Genomic DNA, 27290 nt, shown 5'->3' with positions numbered 1-27290 from the left:
TGGGGAGGAGACAATTTAAAATGGATTATATCATTAAGGACGACAAGCCCAGCCCTTTTTTTTTTTTTTTGCTTGAGGGACTTCTGTGGAGACTTGCTGAAGATGGTGTGAAGCACACAAAGTGTCTGAATGAAGAAATTAAAGTACCATTGGTAAATGTGGAGATGTGATAGACAGCACCCCCACCAATCACAACTGCTTAAAACAATGGTGCGGCATTTCGCACGTCACCATGGCTGCGCCAGGTGTTGGCGGGAGCCCTTGCGTCTAAGTTGGCTTCACTGAGTGACTGGGGCTGAGTGGGGTTCTGTTTCATGCTTCCACAAATGCCAACCCAGGAAAAAGGGAATGTGACAAGTCACACTGGATCTTCAAGCTTCCATGTGGGAGTGATGCATCCTCACTTCTGCTCACTTTTCATTCCAAAGAAAGTAATGGGGGTACTGTTTAACTTCAAGGTGGTCCACAAAACTGCAGTCCTAGTGAGTGCCTGGATATACTCAGTAAATAGCAGTCATGCTTACCACAGCTCCCAAGAGGGCTTTCTGAGTTGGGAAGTGAGATTGCTACCCCCCAACCCTACTTTGGAAGGAAGTACAAGTGTAAAGGAAGGAGTACAGAAATCGATTCTGGTGTTGGAATTGTACAATTTAAGTCTATCTGTTGGACTTGTCAGCCCAGAACTATTTTATGTGGGCTGGTCCAACCCTGAAAATATTTGGCAGTCCATCCCTAGATGCACTGATTTAGCCCCAGTCACAGGGGAGCTGGCATCTCGCCTTCTGTATATAGGCTCATGTATTCACACCAAGCACTCTCTGTTTGTGAAAAATACTTGGTGTCAGCTATACTGTTGAGAAAATCGGTAGTTTGGTGGGAAGAGGCAGAACTTTGGAGTCAAACAAAATGGCTTGAAATACAGGTTCCACCACTTCCTGACTAGGTGATTTTTGAAAATGACTTAAACTCATTTGAGGATCGGTTTTGTTGTTGATTAAATGAGAATGATGGTAGTTGTTGAGGATCAAATGAGATGAGAACAAAGTGCCCAGCAACATATCTGGCATGTAGTTGGTATTTAATTAATGTCAGTTTTATTTTCCCTCCATCTTCCCTTTTCTTGTAAACCACAGGGATCCCAGCATCCTTGGGGTTCTTTCACTCCTTCAGAATTTGGAGAAGAACCACTTCTACACGTTGGCTGGGCAAATGCCCTAGGGTTGGGCCAGTGGCTGGATTTTCTTGGTGCCACATTTCTGAGAATTGTCAATGCTCTGTAAGTCATAGAGTTGCTGGAAGAGAAAGGAGTTTTAGAGCCAACAGTAGGGCATTTGAGAAAATGATTCCCAGGCAGTCTTTCCCCTGATCTGAAAGAGGGAGTGAGTATTGATGTGTCAGTGTATTCCCTGGGAGGCCGCTCCTTTTTCCTCCTTCATTTTTTGTGACCCACCTCTTTCCCCCGCTCTTTCTGCATTATGAACCTTGAGAAAAACTTTCCCTGGAGTCACCAAAGGCTTCTGCAGAATGGTGGTGTACCCACAGGTCCTCATGGTGACTTGTTGTCCCAGGCTCCTCTCTTGGGACTGGGGCTCAGCCCACCTGGGTGAAAGTTCATGCTACTGCAGTGAAGTTCTCTCTCCACTGTTGCTATCAGAAAGTTTTGCTTTCTCTGTGTAAAAAGTAAAGTAGAGGTTCTTCTTCAAAGACTTTCTTCCCCATCTAATTAGGAATAAATAGTAACTTCTCTTAGAAGCAAAATTTATTCAAAGTCCTGTGCTAACATTCTTAAATATCTGCTAGCCATAATAAAGAAATCAATGTACTTTATGTTCTTAGCTCCCACAATTTAGCCTAAATATTTGCCCTGGCATGCTTATACTGGTCCAAGCAAGCATTAGGTCATAGCCTATTCATCTTCCTTATTTGAAGGTGTTTTAACCTTTCTCAGCATTTCACAATTTACTTCCTCCTTCCTTTGTTCTCCTCTGCTTTTGCCTCTTTTCAAAAGTTCTAAGTTGCTAGCCAATCAGGACAAATATAGAATGTGAGGTCCCATTCCAGCCAATGGAAACCGGACACAGCAGTAGGGTGGACATGTCAGGTTATAAATGACCCTGTCTCCTTTGTTCGGTGTACTCTCATGGCAAAACTGCTGGTGTATCCTTTCTGCAGAAAGTATAAAAATGGCCTTGCTGAGGAAATTAAATTTATATTCAAGTGATATTTCTTTACGGACTGGGGAGCAAGCATTTCAAACATCTGGGAACCTGAATCCCAACTTGGAATAAACCGTTTATGGAATTGGAGCCATTCCTTGCTCTACACCCTCATTTCTCCCCTGTGGAAAACAGGGAGGGGAGGAAAAGCCTCTGGACAGACAGTATGGACCATTCAGTGGGGAAAGACACCTGTCAGGGCCATCGAGTTTCTCCAATTATCCAATGGTTCTGTTATGGTATGGTTGGAAGAATAAAACCCACTGTGGATCTGAAGAAAAAAACAAGGCACCAATTTTAGAAGAGAATAATATGATATTGAGAGTCTGTGCAGACCTCTGTTCCCTTGAGGGTCTCTCTCCAAAGCTTGCATTTACTAGAAAGTCTATGAGAATGTTTCTCTTCTTTTTGATTATTAGTGTTGCATAACAAAGTAATTATGTAATTTGGAATGGATTAGTGACAGCAGAGAGGCCGATAACAGGTAGTAGGCGGGCTGTGTGTGTGTGTATGTGTTGAGGGCTCAGTAGACATCAAAGCTTGACTCCTCTTGACCTGCCATCCACCTCAGCAGCTTCAAGAAAATAGAAGAAAGCTGCCCAGACAGTTGAGGTATTTTTCCCCCTATTACTTTTCCCTCCTTCAGTATCTTAACAAATTCTTCACTGTGGTTATTAAGGTGAGAACAATCTCAGTGAGAACAAATTCTTCCTCCCCTAGAAGGGCTACAGGTCTGTGAGTTTTCCCCTGAGGCAAGTGGTGTGAGAACTGGCCAGAGTTTCATGGAGTAACATGTTGGTGTCTCTATCAGTGGTTCTCAATCTGGCACAGCTCCGTCACCACAAGGGATGTTTGGAAATGTGTGTGTGTGTGTTTTGTGGGGAGACTGACCTTTTTTTTTATATTTTAAAATTTTTGTCTTTTAGACCTTATTTTTAGAGTGATTTTAGGTTCACAGCAAAATCAAGTAAAAGGTACAGAGATTTTCCATCTACCCCATGCCCCTACTCATGCACAGCTCCCTCATGATCAGCATCCTCCACAGAGTGGTGCATTTGTTATGGCTGATGAAGCTGAGACTGGCTTTTCATGCCCAGGTCTAGGGCTGCTACATACCTAGAACAGCCCTGTCTAAGGAAGACTCGTCTTGACCCAGTGCCAGCCATAGCCCTATAAGGAGCCCTGCTGGACTCAGACACAAGCAGGCAGGGGCAAGTTGCAGAGGCTTCGTCTTACATCCTTTGAAGTGATGGGCCTATGTGCTTTTTATTGGGTTTTCTTTTAAGGAATGTAGTTTATGGAAGAGCAAAGGTGAGTAAGAGGGCCTTGGGAATAGGGCAAATGTCTGATGGTGTGATGCTCTCTTCTGCTGTGGATATAGCTTAATAGGAACATTCAGCAGTGCTGGGAAGAAGACATGATGAATTATCTGTAATCTATCTGGGTGAGTCTAATGAGGTAACTCACTCCCGTCCCAATTCTCAAGGCTCAAGAGGAACATCTTTAAAAAGGGTCTTGGGGAGCTGCAATTGAAGGCAGCTGCTTATGAGGAGGATAATGTAGCAGAATTGATCAAGTATCCCTTTGCATAAATTCTTTTCCCCACAGTCTGCACTTTCAGGGAGGCAGTGCTGGCAGAGGGTTATGAGCACAGGCTCCGGGGCCAGACTGTGAGTTTGAATTCCAGCATCACCACTTCTTTGCTAGGCATCTGTCCTTGGGCAGGTCACTGCTCTGTGCTGTAATGCCCCCGTCTTTAAAATGGGGAAAATAATGGTACCAATGTCACAGAGGCATTATAAGATTAACTACCTTTACAGAGCCTGATGTGTAGGAAGTATTCAATAATAAAAATTATTACAATCATCAGGATTTCCCCAACTAACTCCTCAACTCACTATAATTTGACTTTTCCTTAACATTCCATGGAAACTTCTCTCATTAAGGTCGCCTACACATTTTCCAACACAGTGGCTCATTTTCAAGCTTAATCCTATTTGTCCTCAGTGTATGTGTCTCTTGAACTTCTAGACACTCTCCTTCTTTGAATGCTTTCTTTCTTTCTTTCTTTCTTTTTGAGAGGGAGTCTTGCTCTGTTGGCCAGGCTAGAGTGCAGTGGGTGCCATCTCAGCTCACTACAATCTCTGACTACCAGATTCAAGCGATTCTCCTGCCTCAGCCTCTCTAGTAGCTGGGATCACAGGCATGCACCAACACACCCAGCTAATTTTTGTATTTTTAGTATTGACTGGGTTTCACCTTGTTGGCCAGGCTGGTCTCGAATGCCTGACCTCACATGATCTGCTCACCTTGGCCTCCCAGGGTGCTGGGATTACAGGCATAAACCACTGCGCCTGGCCTCCTCCTTTGAATTCTAAGACAGTATCCTTTTCTGGTTTCCTTCCATATCTCTGGCAGTTCTCTTTCTCCTTGCTCCCCTTCTAATGCCCACATTTTAAGTATTGGGGTCCCCAGGGCTCTGATGTCTGGCTTTATTATTTTATCTCTATCAGATCTTCCTGGGTGATCTTATTCCTTCCCATGGCTTGGGAGTCTGTGGCAGAACACTTCCATCTGTGGATCTTACCCCAGCTTTTTCAAATCCTCAAATAAGGTAGAGAAGGTGGAGACTGTTTTATATCCCAGGCTCTTGGAACATTTCGTTGGCTACTTGCTATCTATGGACTTTATGTGAGCAGATTCAAAGAAACAGCCTTCACAAAAGGTCTAAGTCTCAATGTAGTATCTTCTCAAACTTCTCCCTCTTCTGTGTCCTTCCTCCATGTCACTATAACCATCCACATCCTATAATGCTGAGAACAGAAAGGGGCAGGGTTGGAGGCGTAACTTCTGTTGCGTGTGGTCTTTGTGTCTTCCTGCATTCCGTGGTCTACAATTCTAATAAAGCAAGTAGTCTGTAGTTGCAGTGAAGGCTCTGAGCTTTGGAGTAAACAAGACAGCCTGGGCATGGATCCTGTCTTCATCATTGTATTCTGTAATCTCTCGCTCCAGACACCTCCTTCCCGCAGCCCTGTGGCTTGAGACTGCCTCTCTTTGATACTAAATCCCTAGCTTCCTCTTTTCCTTGCTTGCCCCCTTGTTTTGCTGACATCCCTCTTCCTGATGCATCCTAAGACGGGGACAAGCAAGGCAAATTTTAACACATTTGCAAATACTTTTATTTTGCTCTTACAGTAGATTGATTTTTTTTTTTAGGTGTAGATTTCCAGGTTAAAAAGTTGCCCATCCAAATGTTGAAGGAATTGCTTTGTACAATAACAATAGTGGTATTATTATAGAGAATGTTTCCATTGTCTTTCTGATTGCTGTTCCTTTATAAATGTATCCCTCTTGCCTGGAGGCTCTTAGCATCTTCTCTTTATCTCCAGGGCTCTGGCATTTTGTAATTGTGTGCCTTGATATATGTGTGTGTGTGTATGTGCGTGTATATGCACATACATTCATATTTGTGCACTTGTGTTAATTGTGCTGGAAACTGGGTAATTTGGGTGAAATTTCCATAAGTTTTTTAGTTTTCCATTCATCTCTTCTATCCATATTCATTTTCACTGTCTTTCTCTCTCTCTGGGATTTCTTTTAATTAGATGTTGGATCTCTTTATCAAACCTTTGATTTTTTTATCTTTCCTTTTTTATTTACCACCTCTTTCCTCTTTGTTTAATTTTCTGGAAGATTTCTTGACTTTATCTTCCACTCTCCTTTAACTTTAAAATTTTGATGATCGTAATTTCCAAGGACTCTTCACTACCCACGAATTGTTCGCGTTTTAAATATTGCTTTGCTTGTATAGATGCAGTGTTTTCACTGACATCTCTGAGGATATTAGTAGTTTTTTTTTTTAGAAAGTCTTCTGCTTCCTGCATTGCCTCTGTTTCCTGCAGGTCGCTGATTGTCTACTTGTCTTGTGCTCTCCCATGCCGGAGCTTTGCTGAAGTGCCTGGTGATCTTGACTACTTCTTCTTATTTAAGAATTGAGCCCTAGAAAGCTAGTGCGATTCTGCCTTGTGTGCGTGGGTAGGGCTTGCCAACTGGCAGGTTTCACTGTGGCATGATCACAGAATGAACTTGACTCTCCACTGGTAGATCTCCAAATGTCCATACCGAGAGGTATTTTTTGAGAGAATTCATCCAGAGATGCATTCTCTAATCTCTTGCAGTGTGCTGGTATGAGATGAGATTGGGGTGATGGGGAGGCAGGGTTGCAGGAAGAAGGGGCTCAGCTTCATGCTTCATCCCAGCCCTCCCCTGAGCCTTCTGGGTTCAATGTCTCTGGGGAAACCACTAGAGTCCTGTGGGAAGGGAGCAAGGTGATGGTGGGGGCACCTTGTTCCCGCCTGGAGCCTCACTCCACCTCAGCCTTCCTGGCTCTCTTGTCCTTTCACGTAGTGATCCTTTCCAGCAGAATTGGATGCCTGCAAATATTCCCCTTGCAGTCCTGTTGGTCATCTCTTCTTCAACTCTTTCCTCTTTCCTCCTCTTGCCTCTTTCCTCTTTTGACTTTTTAAATTCCCAAATATTATTAAACTATCTTATTTTCTCTTATCACCTCTCTTCTTCTTTCTCTTTGTGCACACATATTTTTTGAGTTTTTTTTTTTTTTGTATTTTAGTAGAGGGAATGTTTAGTATATGTTTGAGGAGGGAAAGAGGATAAAAACCAGTGCTTAGTTTTCCCTGTTTAACTGGAATTCGCTGTAAAGTTTTTCAGAAAGTTTACAAGGTGTTTTCAGGAACTGGCTTCTTTTTTGCAAGGCAAGTGATTATTGTGAGTATTTGGGCAACCACTTACAGCTACTTTTCCACACGGTCTCCAAACACAGTTGGATATTTGTCATGGATTGGAATAAGCCTGTCTGTGCTGATGGAGTGGAATTCAGGGTCCTCCGTTTGCATTTACCAGTCTCCCATTTAGTTCTGCCTCATTGGTGCTTCACCTCGCTATTTGATGGGAAATATTCTCTCCATAACCTTCAGTAAGATGTAATGGATTTCTGCAGTGGAAATATTGTTCAAGCTGCAAAACCAAATCACAGCAGGCACTTTGTCTGGGGACTGTGTGTCTAGCAAAGCAGCCATTTAAAACGCCAGTTGTATGAAGCCACAAACAGTCACAGCTAATTCACTTTACAGGAGTTTTATTTGTATGTATGGGAGAACCACAGCACCAAACAGAACCATTCTTCTACCAAGACTGCAGCGTTAATTATCTTTGCCATCTTGGGCTTTTTGAGTAACTGTATGTCCTTACTGGATTTCTTCTTTGGGTTAGAAAGAAGCGGGAGTGAAACTGGGGTTGGTGAAGACACAAATGATGTTCTTTGAAGCCATTGGGTCAATGTGGATATTTCAAGAGTGGGACAGCTGGCCCAGCTGCTGGTATGGAGATCATGATGCAGCTTCGTTACTGTCATTTGTGAAACTTGGCTCAGCTTAGGTCCAGGCCCACAACGGGCTTATCTCCCTGTGAACTAGGGAGGGTTGATGGCTGAGTGCAGTAAAAGATACAGGATACTCCCCTGGGAGTCTGGTGGCCAGCTGGAGAGGCTCTGGGTCTTTGAGACACTCATCAGAGGTTCTTGATCCTGATTGTAAATGGGACTCACCTGGGGAGCTCTCACAATCTGATGTCCAGCTCGCACCCCCAGACCAATGGAATCAGAACCTCTGGGGATGAAATCCAGCATCAGCCATTGTTAAAGCTCTCTAGAAGAGGAGGTGCAGGGTGCACACTACTGCTAGGTCATTTTTAAAATCCTATTGTTGCTACATAAGAAAATAAATGTATTTAAAACTCTTATTTTGAACTAATTTGGACTTGGGAGAAAGTGAAAATAATTTATGCCAGGGCCATTTAAATTTACTTTGATTTTGCAGCTGTTTCCATGGTTTGATAGGTGAGTGATTCTCAAGAGAGAGAATTTAGGGTGGTTCTCTGAATTCAGAATACAGAGCATTCGAGGAATATGCTTCCAGTGGATTTTGCTAATAAAGAAAATGTGGGCCGGACATGGTGACTCACACCTATAATCCTAGCACTTTTGGGAGTCTGAGGTGGGTGGATCACTTGAGGTCAGGAGTTTGAGAACAGCCTGGCCAACATGGTAAAATCCTGTCTCTATGAAAAATACAAAAATTAGCCAGGCATGGTGGCAGGTGCCTGTAATCCCAGCTACTCGAGAGGCTGAGGCATGAGAATCGCTTGAGTCCAGGAGGCAGAGGTTGCAGTGAGCCAAGAGTGCACCACTGCCCTCCAGCCTGGGTGATGGAGCGAGACTCTATCTCATTTAAAAGAAAAAAAAAAAAGGCAACCTATAGAATGGAAAAAAAATTGTAAGCCATGTATATCTGATAAGGGGTTAATATCTAAAATATACCAGAAACCCAAACAACTGAAAAAATATATATATATCAATCACACCCCCCAAAAGAAAAAAAAAGAAAATGTTTGTGATGGGAACAGTAGTTGGGGGTTGTCTGTGGACAGGGCTGGGAACTGACCGGATGTGATGTCACCAGGTCCTGCATCTCTCTTGGTGTGTGCAGGTCCCGTGGCTGTCATCAGTGGTGAGGAAGACTCAGCTAGCCCACTGCACCACATCAACCACGGCATCACCACGCCCTCGTCGCTGGACGCCGGGCCCGACACTGTGGTCATCGGCATGACCCGCATCCCTGTTATTGAGAACCCCCAGTACTTCCGTCAGGGACACAACTGCCACAAGCCGGACACGTGTAAGTACTGGGATGGAATGCTCTCCCTCCTGGGGAGGGGAGGGTGGTTGGTGATAGACCATGTACCTGGGGTTCTGGAACCTTCTAGGGTGACCTGCTACCTGCCAACCTCCCACTTTCTAAGAGACCCTCCCTGTTTGTCTCAAAACTTGAAGAATAGCCTGAGCCAGGAGTCCCCGGGACCAGATTCCTCTGGGAAGGGGGGCCTGTGGGTCTGAATCTGCTTCCTTTTTTTCTTCACCTGGGCTCAGCAGGACCCTGGGTGCTGAGAGGTGCTCCCAATAAGGCAGGAGACACAGTGAGGCTGTTCTTCTCTCTAGACCTGGCCTGTGTAACTAGGAAACATAACCTGACTCTGTTTAGACAGCAGCCCCTGAGCTCACCAGAACCTCCACCCAAGCCTCCATGAGGGGGAAGGGAATAAAGGGCGGTGAGTACCTTTGAATGGAAACATCTCTCTAGCTGCCCCTTCAGTGCCCCGAAGTGTGCACTTTCTGAGAATCAGATCACAGCCCCAGTGCTAGGAACTCTCACCTCCCCACTGCAGATGTCTCACTCAGACCAGATGGCTCAGGGCACCTGTTTCCCTCTCATCTCCCCACTCCTGTTGGTTCCAACCCCTCTCCTTGTCCTTCTGCTGAGCCCTGCTAGGCCCCCTCTCAGCTCCTGGAGCCTCAGTGACTTGGCTGTCCATCCAGCAGGGTTCCTCCTGCTGTGTGCCCAGGTTCAATCTGGGCCCAGCAACACTCAGGCACACCGCTCCTCCTACTCTTCCTGCCCTCAGGAAATGATCCACTGCATCAAGAGAGAGCACAGCAGCTCCTGGAGAATAGGGACACCCATGTCTGCCTGAGAGCTGAAAGGACAGAAGTGATCGGCTAGGTTGAGGCCTCACCTTACAGACAGGAATACCAAGGCTCTGGGTGGCTGCCCCAGGCTTCCTGCCAGTGGGTTCTCTTCATGTCTCAGTGGGTTGCAGGGTGGGCCTAGGAACAGGCGCTTTTTGGTCTTGCTCAGCCCCTGGGCGGAGCTCTCTGTACTTGGGGCACAGTCTTTGTAGTTCACAGAACTCTTGCTGCTCCTGCTGGTTCATCCTACAGCAGAGTGGGCACTGGGCTACCCCCATCAGCCTTTGCTTCATTTCCCTGGCTCTGAGTTTTAGGAGAGCATTGTCACAGTGGGAGGGACTGGGCTTGAGTCAGCATAAGGTCATCATTTGCCTACTAACCTTGGGTGTTCTCCAGAATCTGTCTCAGTATGTATCAGATGCTCCCTGTCAGTATCAGAAAAAGGACACCTGGGTTCTGAACCAGGGCTGGGCAAGGAAGAGAGATACCTGTCTTTCAGATAAACCATGGGAAGCACAGAACAAAGATTAGTTCACCTCTGGCCAAATTTCCTGTCTCAGATCAGGCTCACCCCAGGACTGGCCTGGGTAAGGCTGGGAGGAAGTACCTTCTATGGTGATAGCTGGGTCCAAGCTCAGTCTAGGGTTGATACTGAGTTTTCTAGGGTGCTGTTGGTATTTGAGCAGAGACCTAGACATTGCCATGTTCAATATACAGTTGGTTCTCATTATCTGTAGCAGTTGTGTTCTGTGAAATCGCCGTGAACACTGAATTAGTGAACACTGAATTAGTGAACACTGAACCATTGCTCCTAGGGAAGACACGAGGTTAGGTTCCTGTGGGCCTCGGGTCACATGTTATCAACCAGTCAGTATATAATCTTGTCATATGTTTCTGTTTAAAGACACCTTATTTAATACATATTGTTGATTCATTAAGATTGAACTCATGGCCATGTCCACCGTCAGTCTTCCTGAGCAAACCTTATCTAACACATGTGTTTTTTCTGTGAGGCGCATCACAGCTCTCCTGAGCTAAGGAACACTAGCCAATACTTCAGAACGATGCTTGGGGGCCCTACCAAACTGCACAGTCACTAGCAACAAGCACAAAAGTGTAAAATAATGTGGTCTGGAATATACCACAAAAAGGGTAGTTGTTTACAGTATGAGAGCTGAAACAAGAATTTTGAAACAATGTATGTGATAAATATGACAGATGACAGGGTTTTTTTTCCAATTAAAATAAATGATTTTTTTTAAAAAAGGAAGAAGGCAGATATCTCCTTGTTGAGCCTCAGCTGGAAACGTGCCCCTAGAGTCACATTTTTGTCACTCTACACATGGCTCTAAATGACCATGAAAGTGCCTTGAATCTTGGTTTTGGTGTTGCACATAAATTTTAGAAAGTAGATGAATTCCCAAATACAGAATCTGTGAATAATGAGGATCCCTCTGTCCTCTTTAGTGGAAGCTCTGGATTCCTGGTGCAGAATATGATCTCATGATCATATCTGTTCACAGAAGCTCCTGATACCAGGTTATTGGCACAATTGCCAGATGGGATGACTCTCTGGTGTGTTGGAGGCAAGTTTCCTCTGGGCCATCAGAATAAGTGTCCCCATGAAAGCCTGGGAGCCATGGAGAGAGCTATGGGGCCTGGTGAGCATCGTTTGGTGTCAAAACAAAGCATAGCCAAGGATTCATCACACTAGGCCAACAGTGTGGAGGAAGTCCTCCTTCTAGAGCCCTCTAGATTTGTGATTCAAAGTGGCTATTCTCAGGATCCAGACAGTTCTTCAGTGTAAACAAGAAAAGGTTGGTGAAAATGGGAAGGCAGCAGGTTTATTGATGAGACTTGAAGGAGCAGGGGAAAACAATGCCTTATCAGAGGAAAATCATGGGATGACTCCAGATCATCAGAACCCCCTGATGCTGGGGAAAGTAGCCCTTTTAGAGAAGTAGGACATTCTATTCTATCCATAGACAGTGAATGGCTCCTAATTGTTTTCAGAAAACATGAGTGGCATGACAGACAATGAGCAGGAGCATTGTAGCTGCATTTGTCTAATCCTCCCTCTGCTAATCCTTTGGTGACTCACACAGACAGGGTGAAAGGGGGCCCAGGCCAGTCCTCAGCAGAGATTTACTGGCTGAGCTGGCAGCAGGTCTCTGATTAACCAAGACTTCATCAGTCGAGGGAACAGACTCCAAGACACATCCCTGTGTGCGATGAGACACTATCATAAATAATTAAAGCCACATGCATCTTGGCATATAAATAAGTGGAGAGTATTTATGGTGCGGCAGATAAGGCCAGGGTCACTCCTTTGGGGGGATGGCAAGAACCACAAGATTAAGAGAATAAAAATGCTCACATTGTGAATCCCCCAGGAGGTCTCCTCGTTCTGATTCCCTTCTTTGTCCCATTTAAAAATGTGTAATGTGGGGTGGAATTGCACGAACATAATGCTACCTGACTTCAGGCCTTATTTCCCCATCCCCCCAGTGATGGATTAAGCACAAATGTGCTTTTCTTTCTGTACTTATGTATTTATTATAAATGGTGGAATCTTTCCGATGGAAATGATTAGGATGCTGGTCCTCTCCTTGCTTCTCACTTTCTATCTGCTTTCAATCTTGTCCATAGCATTTTTCCTAGCATGTCAGGCTGCAAGGATATTTAGAGATCACCTGGTACAATCCCTTATCAGATGCTTGCATCCCCACACCTATGTTCCCAACAAGGGCTCTGAATTTGACATTGTCTTTATTCTGCATTTATTTAGCCTTTCCAGGGATTCCGAAAGAGCTGAATAAAGATGCTCCTAGTTGGCAATGTATACAGAACCCAAAGCCTAATAAAGCCCCCCTCACTATTTTTGTATAGCCCTCTGGTTCTTGAGAGCATCAGGAAATGGATACAGCCCTCTGGTCACACAGCTGAGGACCCTAGACTTTGGGCCAGGTCTGACAGAATAAGATGTCAAGGGACCAGTCCAGGTGGGTCACTTGGGAGAAGCTAAAAGTTATTTGTAGCAACATTGGACCCTCAGTTACCTTTGTCACCCGTGTGGCAGCTCTGGACTGCAGTAAGTTGTTCATGGATGAGGGCTGGACCGCTTGCTGCTGTCTCAGGGGTCACACATTGGCCCTTTCCCATAAGCCAGTTGAAAGGCTTCTCAGTTCATCTTAAGGATGAACGGGGTTCTCTGTTCATCCTTTTCTCCCCAAACCCATACTCTTGGTTGAGAAAACAGAGACCATCTGGGGAGAGGCAACTAGTTTCCTCCCTCTGCCTCCGCCCCGTCCTTCTGTCCTTGGGTGTCCATGTCAGCCTTTGCTCCCATGTTGTCCCTGTCTCAGAGGAAGCAGCATCTCCATCTTCCCGGAGTCATCCCCTCCCAGCCTTCCCAGTCTGGGTCTGCAAAGACAGCCTGTCTCCATCCTGGTCAGCCCGCCCTTTACTCTCTTCTCCCCCTTGAGGTAGTGTCTGTCTGCTCCTCTGCCCATCGCCACACCTCTTGTAGGTCTCTGTCCTGAAGGTCCATCTGTTTCTTTTTCCCCAGGAGCCCCTCCACTCTCCATCCACGATCACTTTGCGAAACCTGACCATGTTCCTTTGAGCTTCCTTTCCTCCTTAGCCTCCGAGTCACTTTCCACTGTGCTGATTTTTCCCCTTTCATCTATTTAATCCATGTTTATTGAGGGTTTGTGTCAGCCTTTCTTTTAGGCACTGGAAACATTGGGGAACAAGAGACACATGGTCTCCACCCTCATGGGCTCACGGCCAACCATAGCTGAACCCCAAGACGTGGGATGGCGCCCCCTGCTGCAGGACCACTCAGAGCACCTTGTGCCCTCCCTCCCTCCCTTCCTGTCTTTCTCTCTCCTTCAGCTTTCTGCTGATGACTCACCCGCCTTTATTCCTTCTTTCCAGATCATCAATCCCACACCTCCAGCCGCTACCTTGAAATGCCCATTTTCCTTCCCCACCCTCACTCCCTCTCATTTCCTTCCACTCCCTGTTCATCTTTTAACACCTCTTTCATTTCTCACTTCTTGTGAATTCTTCCTAGCCCCATGCTATCCCAATGGGACCTTTCCTTCCTTCCTTCTAACCCATAGCTTAGTCAGTGCCATGCCCCAGTCTTGAATGACTTTGAGCCAAATCATAGGTCAGCTTGTCGTTTCTCAAATATACATGTCCTGTTTCCCAAACCCGACTTTGAGTTTATTCCTAGTGTCATAATTATTTATTTTCTACAGAAACCACAGCATGGAACTAGGGTCAAATAAGGTGCTAACTAAGATGTGTCGGATGACTCCTTGCCCAGGCTCTCTAGAAACTCAGAGAGGGGCCAGGCACGGTGGCTCATGCCTATAATCCCAGCACTTTGGGAGGCCGAGGCGGGTGGATCACGAGGTCCAGAGATCGAGACCATCCTGGCTAACACGGTGAAACCCCGTCTCTACTAAAAATACAAAAAAATTAGCCAGGCGTGGTGGCAGGTGCCTGTAGTACCAGCTACTTGGGAGGCTGAGGCAGGAGAATGTCATGAACCCAGGAGGCGGAGCTTGCAGTGAGCCGAGGTTGCGCCACTGCACTCCAGCCTGGGCGACAAAGCGAGACTCTGTCTCAAAAAAAAAAAAAAAAAAAAAAGAAAAGAAAAGAAACTCACAGAGAGGAAAAGGAAAATGTTATTGATTTGTATCAACAGGCTCTTTAGAGCAAGCACTGGGCTGGTGTTTTGTTTTTTTTCTTATGTGATCTTTAACTAGCTCTCTGAGGGGGAGCTGCTACTCCCATTTTATAGCTAAAGAAACTGAGACTCAGAGAGCTTAAGTGACTTGTTCCAGATCATACAAGAGAGAGCCTGAGATTTAAACTCAGACCCGCTAACTCCAGCATCCATCCCTCCCCTATCAAATCTCGTTGCCTAGACTTCTAGTGATTGAGATAACTCAGCATGGCTGGAGGTAAGGGAAGCAACCTATTAAGGACAGTTCTTTTGTTTTCTTTTGTTTTGTAGAGGCTCATTCTTCTGTTTCTAGGATAAGGACAGCCCTGTATAGGGTGTTCAGGGTTGGCTGAAGACCTCTGAAGTCATGAGGCTGGGCCAACCTCGGTCTGGCTGTTGGCACTTATTACCCCTCTCTGAATTCTCCATAGAATCAAGTTCTTGAGGGGCCATGACTGCCTTCAGATAAGGTGATACCCGGCCCTGGGGTTAATTTTTATTTATTTTAAAGAACAGTTTTAGAATAGGTTTAGATGTACAGAACAATTTCAGAAAGTACGGAGAGCACCCACATATTCCCTTTAAGTTCCCACCTGTCACCACAGTTTTCTCTGTTATTAACATTTTGCATAATTATGTTACATTAGTTGCAATTGGTGAACCACTATTGATACATTTTTATTAACTAAAGCCACAATTTAAGAAGGGTTCACTGCTTGTGTTGGACAAGTTCTGTGGGTTTTGACAAAAGCATAGTGTCATGTATCCACCATGACAAAGTCAGACAGAATAATTTCACTGTCCAGAATGTCCACTGTCCTCCATCTATTTATCCCCTCACACCCTTCAATCCCTGGCGACCACTGATCTTTCATGGCCAAGTGTCTCCATAGTGTTGTCTTTTCCACATGTCATATTGTTGGAATCATACAGTGTGTAGCCTTTTCAGATTGGCTTCTTTCACTTAGCAATATATGTTTAAGGTCGTCCATGTCTTTTCTTGGTTTGATCACTCATTTATTTTTTTATTTTTTATTTTATTTACTTGTTTATTTTGAGATGGAGTTTCGCTCTGTTGCCCAGGCTGGAGTGCAGTGGTGCATTCTAGGCTCACTGCAAGCTCCGCCTCCTGGGTTCACACCGTTCTCCTGCCTCAGCCTGCTGAGTAGCTGGGACTACAGGCACCTGCCACCACGCCTGGCTAATTTTTTATATTTTCAGTAGAGAAGGGGTTTCACTATGTTAGCCAGGATGGTCTCGATCTCTGGACCTCATGATCTGCCTGCCCTGGCCTTCCAAAGTGTTGGGATTACAGGCGTGAGCCAGATAGCTCATTTATTTTTATCACTGAGCAATACTTCATTGTATGGCTATATTACAGTTTTTATTTCCTCACTTACTGAAAAGCGTTGTGTTAGTTTCTTAGGGATGCCGGAATACAATACCACAAGTTGGGTGGCCCCAAACAACAGAAATTTTTTATCTCATAGCTCTGGAGGCCCAAAGTCTGAAATCAAGGTGTTGACAGGGCCATCCTCCCTCTGAAACCTATAGGGGAATCAATCCTTCCTTACCTCTTCCTAGTTTCTAGTGGTGTTGCTGGGAATCCTTGGCATCCCTTGGCTTGCAGCTGCATCACTCCAACCCTCTGTCTTCATAAGACTGCCTTTTTATAAGAACACCAGACATATAGTTTTAGGGGCCCATCCTTATCCTCACTTAACTAATCACATCCACGGTGACTCCATTTCTAAATAAAGTTTACATTGTAAGGCACTGGGAGTTAGGGCTTTGACCTAGCTTTTTTGAGGGGGACATAACCTGTAACAGACAACTTCAATGCTTCCTCTTTTGGGCAATTATAAATAAAGCTGCATAAACATTCATGTGCAGGTTTTGTGTGGAAATAAGTTTTTAACTCATTTGCGTAAATACCTAGACACATGATTGCCTGGTCATATGGTAAGAATATGTTTAGCTTCATAAGAAATAGCAAAACTGAATGGTTATACCAAGTGAGGTTCATTGCATTTTACATTAGACTGGCTTTCACCAATCGGCTCCTGCCTGAGGGTCTCCTGGCACTTATGGAGGCACACTGTCCTTCTTGGTGTGCCTGGTGAAGTGTATGTGTTGTGCGTGTGTGTGTGTGTGGCCACACACATGTGTGATTGTACCAACCTTTCTCTCTTCTGCTCTAAAGCATACTGGTAACTGATGACTGTGTAATTCTTATTGGATATTCACATTGACTAATAGTGAGCATACTTCACTTCTAAGCTGTCATTGGTCAAAGACCAATTGCCATGTTTACTAAAAGACTGGCACCTCTTGGTACCAACCAATGTGTCCATGCCTTCACAGCATTTCAAAGGCAGCTTGTCAGGGTGATTCTCCATGATTTCAGCCCTGAACCCTACCTTTCCAGGCATCCTAATTCTTTTCACTTTCCCAGAAGTCTTGTTAACACTTTCTCTTTCCCTACATGTCACTTTCAAGCTGGTTTCCATGCTGAATCCATTTTTCCACATGAGTTTCTAGATTTTAAACTATAGGTGTGCATTCAGCTGCTCCTGGCTGGTCACCCCTTCCTGTTTCTTTCCTAGATCTGTCCTACATCCTCCCTGGCTGATCTGGTAGCTCTGTCTTGGGGTCGTCTTGGCCCCTCACTCTCATGACATTGCCAAAACTCCATCTCTGTTGCTTCCCTTCAACTTCCTTTCCTCTTTCACTCCTTCAGTCAGTCAACAAACATGCACTGATCCCTTCTTAAGTACCAGGCACTCTCTGTTAGGCCCTGGGGATAGAGCAGAGAACCTACCCTTTCTTATCCCTCTTTAGCTACAGAGCAGTAGTGTGGAGTTCCTGGCCTCACTCTCTTTCCCTAGGAAAACTGCTTGATGCATTCCCCTCTAACATACCAGCCCACAAGGCAAGAACATCTGCACAGATAACCAAAGCTGGAACGGCTAGATCTGTGCACTGTCTCTTTAGCTGGGACCAGTGGTTCCTTCATCAGAGTGTGCAAGCGGCTTATCTCCTCCTTTTCTTCTGGGCCAATTAACCATGAAGCTTGCCTTTTCTGGAAGAGGAATTGCTCAGGCCAGTTGCCAACTGTGGTGGGGAGCACAGAGCCCGTGTGCGTAATGCAGTATTAATAGTGCATCGGCGTGATATAGATTTCTGTCACCTATACTAACAAACATCGCTTAGCATAGGGTAATGATGGGTGTTTATTCCCAGCCACTTAACTCAGCATAATGGATTTGCAGATGAAATATGGAAAATGGGCTCCTTTGTCTGGGAGGCTGGGGCCCTTCCTGGAACCAGTAGCAGAGGCAACAGCAGCAGCTGCTACTCCTGCAGAATAAGTCTTTCTAGTTCTTTCTCTAGAAGAAGTCCTGGATGGACTTGCCTGATGCAAAGAAGGAGATCTGGTTACAGGGCTGGGCTGGCAGCATGGGGTGTGCAGCTGAAGAGAGTAGGTTGGCATACCAGGGGCTGCTGTTTGCTTCCTGCGGTTGTTTTAGGAGGCAGGCTCTGCTAGATGTGACATGGGAGAGAAATAGGACCAACGTGGGTGGGGGATTCTGATGGGTCCCCTCTTTTATTCTGCTGGTTGGATCTTGACAGTCCACTCTAGGGGAACCATAAGATGAATCTTGGTGACTCTTGGTTAATAATGGAAACATTTAGCTTTAACCTTTTTCACCAGTTCAGTATCTCCAGGCCCTGCTTGGTAGGTGGTGTTTCATAGAACATTTTAAATGGACATAAATTAGTATTGTCTCCCTCTGATTTTTCTTCAATCTTATCTTCAGATTCAATTAGAATAACTAGAAGACCCCCAGGAATTCTGTGATGCTAGGTTTGGTAAGCCCAAGGTCTCTGGAGGGAGGGATGGGTCTGAACACATTACTAGTATTCTTTCTTTCTAGAAAGAGCTGGATGTTGCCAGAATGAGATATCTTGGGAGCCAAGCAAATCAGTCCTGGGCCCATGGGCTTGAACTTTAGTATACATACAAGCTTGTCCGCAGAGTCTCAGCCTCAAGATATTAATCTCTGCTGGGTGCTGATGTCTGAGTTCCCTAAATGTTGGTACAATCCAAGCATAGTACTTTGACATTTTTCCCCCATCCCAGGAAGAAAAAAATCATATGAGGCCATTTCCCTGAAATTAATTGAAAACACTAGACTTTCCTAGCATGCACTTTGGAGCTAAAACCAACTAGTTCAAAGTGACAGATTAGCATTCATCTCCCTAGGCCAAGACCACCTGCCATCCTTGTGGTTATCATGACCTCATCTGCTCTGTGCCTCACTGCCATAATCACATACTCAAAGTTAGTAGCTGCATGCAGTCATGCTAATTAAGTAATTAGGTCTAATTATGCTCACTGTAAATACAAGGTAATTGGCTTTAAAAAAAGTACATGAGGGATAAGCATTCACTTCATGGTCGAGGAGGGGAAGAATGATGAGACCCCCAGCCAGCTTGGAGTAATGTCATTTTATGGTGGGAGGGGAGCCCAGGGGAACCTACACCCAAAAGCTGAAGGTGAGCAGAACATAGAGTGGGTCCTTTCTGTTTTGCTCAGAGGCCTAGAAACAGAAGGACTACTTGTCTTCCTGGCATGTTTTGGCTTCAGTCTTGTCTTCAAGGAGTAAGAGGATTAGCTTTACTCCAGAGATCCTTTCTAGCTCAAGATTTCCCAGAGATAAGTAATTTATATTTTTTCTTCTTCAACTGGATTCAGGCATCCAGTCTGTATTGGAGTTTTAAAGGGTCATAATTCTGAACCAGCTGAAACATACACATAGGGGTCAGATAGGAATCAAAAGATGAGCATTATTGTTGCGCCCAAGAAGGCAGTTTGGGCGTAAAGCCAAAATGAGCTTTTTGGTGCTTCTCCTCAGTCTTGAACTTGGATGCACAGATAGAACTTGGGTTTGCTGAGCAGATATTATTCATTCAGTTGCATGAAGGGTCGTGGTTTACCTTACCTTTTGGAAGCCAGAGAGCTTAGGAACACCCCAGGAAGCTCATATGCGCAGGGAGAGACTCCCTTTTCTTCATGAACTTTGCCCAGAAGAGAAATGTGGTGGCGGATGATGGACTCTGCCCTCGTCACCCATCAAATAAGTCACTTGCTTTTCACAGGGAGAAGCCAGGAATGCAGGGTGAGGGAAGGGCTTAGGGTTACTTCCCATGTCTCCAAGGAGACAGACATTCTTATTTTAAGGGCAGAAGTTAAAAATCAGGGAAAGGGAAAAAGATCTTCTCCCACCTACCAGCAGGAATCTCGGTAGTTGATGATGGTCTCTATTAGTGTTCTTTTTCCAGAAGCCCTTTTCCAGGAGAAAGCAGTCATCATCTCCATCTTGCTATGAGTGAACACGTGAATCATTCCTTATGACAGATGTGCCAAAGAATTTGTCGGTTCTCATTCCCCTTGCACTATATTCTTGATGGTCAATAACTAAAACCAAGCTCTACCCACACCTTAGCCAAGAAGCCAAGAGTACAACTGCCCTTCCGTCTTCTCTCCAGCTGCCTTTAATTCATCGTTTTGCAAATTGTTCTCTGAAGGATATGAATAGGCATTGCTTAAAAAAAAAGTTTCGTGGTAAAATAATTTTGGGAAAACCCGGATTAAGTAACTTTCGTACTGTAGGATTCTGAGAGCCTTTAATGCTAGAGATCCCTGAGACTTACCAAGAAGGACCTTTGGTCTGCAGCACTTCTCAAATTTCTTGATCTACTGAACCTGATTTTGAGGTATACCTGTTAGTATGTCTGTAGACACAGATGTTTCAATGGATCCCATTCAGGGCTGTTCTGGGGTTTGGGGGCTCCATTGTTGCCTCCCCAGCAGGTGTGGTCACTCACTGTGACAGTGCCCAGATGGGCCTGAACCCATTTGGCACAGGCACTGTCACATTTCCTCTCAAGCCCCTGGGAGGGAGAGGACGTAGCTGCATTCCGTGGGAATAACCCGAATTGGGGTGGTAACATTCTTCAGGATTTCTGGCAGAGCACTAAGTGCCCTCCACTTAAATGGATCAGGGGATCTTTGCCTGTTGTTCTCTTCCTAGAAGCTCTTGCAGGTGCTTCTAACACTTCCTAAACCCCAGATCCGGAGATGCTGGTCATGGCCAAATTTTCACTGCATTCCTCATTTCCAGGCAGATCTGCTGCCTCTTAGGAATGGACTCTTAGGGAGCTGCTCCAAGGAGAAATGCTCAAACCAAGATGGAGGCAGCCTTCTCAAAGTCACTGTTTCCAAACTATTGTTTGGAAGGTCAAAACATTTTCTTATTTAAAGAAGAGAATATAATGGTCTTGGCATGGAGTAGGCAGGGTCTAGCGGCTGAGAGAGTGAACTGAACTAGGGGATTACAGAGGATCCTTTTTCATTAGAAACAAAAGTGACAAGAGCATGGGTGGCCTTAGACCCAGGTCCCAGCCTATCATCTCAGCCACTGCATGACTGTGGGCAAGACACCTGCCTTCTCTAAATTTGAGATAAGAAAAGGTGACCACCTTAGCAGGTATCTTTTGAGATAAAGGGGTACAAGAATTTGAAAATACTCTGTAAACTTGTGTAAGTGACAATATGTGATCATCCTCACCTTGACAGCAATATTTTTACAACTATCATTACAATTTCTGATATAAATATGCTGTTGGGGGAAACCAGCTTGATGGTACCAAAAAATATATTTTCCAAGCTTGGATTTATTTCTGAAAAAAGAATCCCCTCCAGCGACTTCTTTCCCCCAACTCTAAGAAGCAGCATTTTATCACCCGGCTCCACAGCTACGAAGATGCTCTTAGGAGTCGGAATTGTAATATGTTGGTTGTCAGGAAATGATGGATGTAGATGAGCAGAGGGCTCAGGCCAATTTCCTTTTGGGTTAATGAGACCGAAACGCTGTGGGCTCAACTAGAAGGTGGCAGAGAGATTCATGGCGAGATTCTTTGGTTTGTGTTTTTGTTTGATTGATTCTTTGTTTCACCCTTCCCTTTGTCAGCAGACTTAATTTTGTTGAAACAAAGCTCCCCTTCTCCCCTGTATGCCTGCCCGTGTGCATTACGCTGAGTTCTCATATGTTTGTGCCTGCACGGTCCCCTCCGAAGTTAGGGCTTCAATGTCTGTCTGCTTATTTGACTTCCTTTTTGCTTGTCCTTAGACATGAGTGCACAGCCCTTTTGTCTTTTTCTTAGGAAACTTACACATAGGATCGTCAGACACAAATGTACATATGTCTGAGTCTTGTTCATATTCTCATGTTTTAGACACTGATTTTATCAGTTGAGATCCTTTTGACTGAAAGTACAAGATAGTCCTGACTCACTTGGCTTAAACAAGAAAGACGTCGATCATCACATAACTCAGCTAAACAGCTAGGGAAGGCTCCTGGTGAAGTGTATTAGGACTCTAGCTCTGCTTTTTGTGATTCTCCTGCCTCTGCCTTTCTGTGTTTTGCTTTATCACCAGGTTGACTTCTCTCATGGCTACAAAATGGTTGCAGCAGCTCCAGGCATCACAACCAAACACATGGACTAGGGGCCCCACAGGGTTGTCTCTTCTTGTGGGTGGGTTGAAACTGAGAAAGCTTTTCCCAAAGCCCCTAAGTAGTCTTTCCTTCCTGTTTCATTGGCCAGAATTATGTCATATGTTTATTCCCAAGCCAGTCACTCTTAAGGGGAATGGAATTACCCCCAAGCACTTTAAGCTCCTCTAGATTCTCCCCTGGGGCTGGGAATGGAACTCATTTTCCCTGAGGCATATGGTTGCCTGGAGGGCATATGTCTCCACAGAATCACAGGGCTCTGTTAGCAAGAAACGGGAAGTGGCTGTTAGAAATGACAGTACCTGCCACCCAGGTCTCCTCCAGGAGTAAAGCAAATGCTCACCTAGGCTTTCAGCCTTGCAAATACTGTCATATTGCTCTTCTAGGAGTAAGCAGGTGCCTCTTGGGGTACAAGGGGTAGAATGAAGATGAGAACATTGATACCATGTACATTTTACTCCTTGTATCTCTCCTCTTTGGGAGAGCAACCTAGTAATTTGTTGTTGTCATCATCACTGTTCTGGTCTGGTAAACTGTCCTGCTAATTTTCAAGGCTAGACTTGTATGCCTGGGTGATGAAACATTTCTGCTTGTGGTTTTAGCTGGATCCAACTATCTTGGTTGAGCAAGCTGTGTGAATTCCTCAGAGCTGCTATGTGATCCTTTGGGAGCATAGCTTTTGGAGAGTAGGTGGGAGCAGGTAGGTGGTGAAGAGGGGAAAAGGGGGAGTAGTGAAAAATAAAGAAATACATTAACATTTACTGAATACTTACCAAGGGCCAGGCTCTGAACTTGAAGTACATTCAAATAATAATAAAATCATACACTGCATAGTGCTTATTATATCTTAGGCACCAAAACCAGTTTAAATATAATAATAAATTGTCTAATCCTCACAAAAATCATATGAGGTAGTTTCTATTACTTTCCCCATTTTGTAGGTGAGGAAACTGAGGCACAGGGAATGGTTAAAATGTTTGCTAAAGTCTTGCAGCTAGAAAATGACAACACTGTGATATGACAGAGCCCACCACCCCCTCTTTTTTTCATGAAGTCATTCTTTCTACATTAAATCAGGCTTTAATGTAAGTGTAGTGTTCTCCACTTTACAGATTAGGCATTTCCTAGGGAAGCAAGGAAGTTAAGGGACTTGCCCAAGGTCATTTACTGGTCAAAGGTAGAGCCAGGATTAAAACTCTAGAGTTTAGGAGCATGCCACTTCTACTAACCTGGGATGCCCCCTCCCACCGTCAGCTGACTTCCAATTCACCCACACCCCCAACTTTTGGGAGATCTTGGAGACTTTCAGACAGATACTAGTTTGGGTGACCCATGGTGCTCACCAGTGAGACAGCAGAAGGCAATTCCTCTCTAGCACTTTAGCTCCTATGTAGTCATCCCCCTCCCTGTGTCCACCCCAGGAGGCTCTTTGGAGCTTCGGATCCCCATGAGGCAGGCCTCCCAGAAGCAGGGTGCAGCTAGAGATGGGCATTGGAGGTGATGCAAGAGCTACCCTTGAAGGAGAAGAGCAGAAGTCCTTGGATCCAAGTTGACCTATTTTTGGCCAAGTCTCCTTTTATCCTGTCGCTGGTGGTTCTGTAGCTTAATTTGTCACCCAGATTGTGGCTGGGCCTCTCAGCAGGCAATGTATAAGCTTCTGTCCCCAGACCTAGAATTGCTGGTGATACAGCAACTCTTCACATTGGATTCTGCTGAGTCGAGCAGCCCTCATGCCACTGGTAATGAAGAAATGTTGGGACTAAACTCCTAATGGCTCATTGATTGGTTGAATTATGCTCAGTGCAATTCTGAAAATAGATTTTAAATATGTGCTTGGGGATTTGTGGGGATTTGTTACTTAGGAGCTTTAACTAAATCATGGCTGGTTTGACAGAGACATCAACACAGGGAGCCTGTGCCTGGGGTGTGATGTTCATCTCTGGGTGACCCCTCTCCCCCTATTCCCCAAATCAGGAAAGTGTGCTGGGTGGGGTGGCTAGGGGTGGGATGGTCCCCCCTCCCTTCACATATATTCCTTTGTTCAGGTCTTGAGAAGGTCAGCTTGGTTGAACCAACCACTGCAAACCCCTCAATATTGCTGAGATGGAGACATTGCAGGTTCTGGATTCTCCGTTTTATTTCCTCTGAAGTTAAGAGCAGAAGTTGTCTTCTTTCTAATTCCAAGCTTTCACTTTTCCTGGAGCTGCCACTCTGGGGAAGAACCAAAGGGGAAGCCTTCATGGATGCTTAGCTAATCAGCCTTTTGGCATATTCTGGTGCCATCTTTTCCTTCTGCATCCTTGGATCCTAGGTCTAAAGGGGGAGCTGTATGAAGGGTTCCTGGTCTTGGGCTGAGCTTCTAACATCCATGCTTCTTTTGGTGAATGCCAAGTTAACTTGGAGACAATAGAAAAGCTAATGAAGGCCCCTCTGTGAGGGAGCAATCATTAGAAAATAATATTCAGAGAACTCCCAGCACACCCCAAATCACTCACCTTATATTTCTTTTCCTCTGGTCTATCAGAAACCTAAAATGCCTCCCATTTTTGGTGCAAGGTAGATCAGAAACAAACAAGGGATGTTGTAAATGAGCCTTAATGAGGCAAATTTGAAAGATGCAGTGAGACCATATTTCCATGGGAATTTGGTCAGGGGCTTTTTTTTTTTTTTTTTTTTTTTTTTTTAGCTTCGTCTCTTCCATTTTAACCTCTGTCTGAAAGGGTATATTCCCCTTCCCTGGGGTAATTTATACTCAGCCAGTCTTTATGAAAGAAGAAAAAAAATATCCCCAAAGAAGGGAGGAAGTAAAAACAAAACCTGGAAGAAAAGAAAAAAAATGACACTCTCCTCTAATAAAGAAATTACTGACGTTCTACATTATGAACTGTATTAATTCTTAATGGCTGAGAAAGGAGTTGATTTATAATGCATCCTTCCCGGCTGCAAAGCCTGTCCCCAGCTAATAAATAAATGACAGGTCTCTTGTATTAAAAGTATCCGTCATCTTACAGTGTTGGAATGTAAATGGTGAGAGGCATTGAATGAGAGGCCCCTGGGAGGGGGCATGCCCTGCCGTGCCCAGCTGGAGAAGAGCCTGCCATAGCATTCTGCCTAGTTTTGACACAGCTTAGCCCATTCCTTCCTCTTGTTTTCGGCAAAGTGATCCAAATAGCTGCAACTCTTGCGGTCCAGGAGAAAGTTCATAAGAAAAGGTGATGGGCCATTTAGGAACAATTCATGATGTAAATTTAAATTCCTGGTGTTTAAGCAAAACTGTCCATGGCTTCTCCTTACATATCCTCAGGGGTTCCTCATTGGCTTCCCATGCATCTCTGGGATTATGTGTTCAGTAGTTCATCCTTTGATGGTGGTCACAGCTCTGGTTAGCCTCTCTATGTCTCTTTAGAAAACAAACAGGAACACCTAACATTTGTTTCTGGTTTCAAAGTAATATACAATCACTGAAAATATTTTGAGGAAAATTCAGAAAAGTGAAAAGAAGAAAATAAGAATCATCCCTAATGCCACCCCAAGTGATGAATGCATGACATTTTGCCTTATATGCACAGGCTAATAACATACACAGACATGTACACATCAACATGGACATGTATAGCACACACAAATGAGATCATATTCTGCATATGGTTTCATAATCTGAATTTGTCATCTAGCAGCATATCATAGACCTTTATTTCACAATGCCGCTATTTTTAATGGCTACATAATACGTGGCCAGGCTATATTCACATTGGAGCCACTGTACAGCTGGCGATCAGTCAGTCAAGATGCATTCCTTCATTCTTCATTACAATGCCAACTGCAGAAAAAACATAGTGCAGGAGAAAAGCTGAGTACAAAGGATGATTTTTGCACAGAGCTCCTAATCTTGGAGCAACTACTATGCTGCAGAGTCAATGCAGTGAGGCTGAGAGATGAACAGAGTGGCATCATCCCCGCATGAGGGAGTCCACACTCCAGCTGGGGAGACAGGCCAGGAAACAGTTCTGGAGATATGAGCATAATGAGATGCCTGCCACAGAGACCCTGCAACTAAAGGGCTGGGTGTGCTTAGAGAGCAGTGGCTTGTTTAAATTAGGGGAGCAGAGGCTGGGTAAAGGCTCCACAGAGGGGAGAGTGTTTGACCTAGGAAGCTGCGGGGAAACTTGGACTGGCAGAGATGGACAGGAAGGGCCTTCCAGGCCACCGTAGCAGTAGCAGGAGGCAGACGGGGGCAGGGTTTGGTGGAGGCAGGGCTGGAGGTGAGTGACCAGAGAAGGACTCCCTCCGGGGGTGGAGGGAGCAGGTCTTGTTGACTTATTAAATAGCATAGCTTATTGACATAATAATTATGAATTTATTCATAGAATTTGCACTTACACAGTCCAGGCCTTTATCACGCTTGTCACTGTTTCTCAGAAGTAGGTGATGACTAGAGAAGTAGAGAAACTATCAATGTTCTAATAAAAAAGGTAAAACAAAGTAGCAAGTTATTCTCTCTGAATTTAGGGACAGTTCCAGGCAGACATAGAGAGACCCCTGTTCCAGAAAGAAGAGAAATGAAACACTCACTGAATATACCTTTCAGCCCAGGGAACGTTATTTAGAAAATGAGAGAGATCTAGCGGTTGCTGCCAGCAGGCTCCACTCCATCTGATTTATTTATATTGTCTTCATAGGCTTATAAAAATGGAAGTTTGCCTAGATTTTGAGACTAACATTTCTATCCTTTCACATATGAATTTGTTTCTTGATTTGTTGTGCATATTTCTAAACATAGATCGACCAATGACTTTTACTTTTGGAAAAATAAAAAAGAAAATCTCAGAGCTGGTGAGAAGAGGAATCAGAGACCGTGTTCCTGCGAAGAACCTGCTCCGGTATTGCCGGAGAGGTAGGCAGGAACGCATCCAAAAAGCATTTATTCCTTGAGCACCTGAGAGAGCCTGTTTTTTTGGCAGGTGGAAAAGTGGCAGCCCAAGATCAAGTCCTAGCTGGTCTTGGTTTTATAACCAGTTAGTTGCAGTTGCAATATGATCCTCGCTTATATTTTTGCCTTCAAATCTTGGACCCAAAATTATTCCAGCAATAGGAGTTGGCTGAAAGCTAAGTTTTTCCTTTCCTGCTCTTTAATTCTCTTTCACTTAACTTCC

General features: G+C 44.7%; 1 protein-coding gene across 10 annotated transcripts in view; it reads left to right on the top strand.

The window, feature by feature from the left end:
• NTRK3 (neurotrophic receptor tyrosine kinase 3) overlaps nucleotides 1-27290 on the top strand; it is a 388853-nt gene that overhangs the window by 221393 nt on the left and 140170 nt on the right. For all 10 annotated transcript variants that reach the window (XM_054450812.2, XM_054450810.2, XM_054450811.2 and 7 more), the window contains one exon: nucleotides 8780-8968. In XM_054450812.2, coding sequence (XP_054306787.1) covers nucleotides 8780-8968 — 189 coding nt within the window. The remainder of the gene's footprint in view (nucleotides 1-8779; nucleotides 8969-27290) is intronic.

The sequence above is a fragment of the Pongo pygmaeus genome, chromosome 16 (genome assembly GCF_028885625.2).
Source record: "Pongo pygmaeus isolate AG05252 chromosome 16, NHGRI_mPonPyg2-v2.0_pri, whole genome shotgun sequence".
Taxonomy (NCBI): Eukaryota; Metazoa; Chordata; class Mammalia; order Primates; family Hominidae; genus Pongo; species Pongo pygmaeus.
Note: the sequence above shows the minus strand (reverse complement) of the source record. Positions and strands in the feature narration are given on the sequence as shown.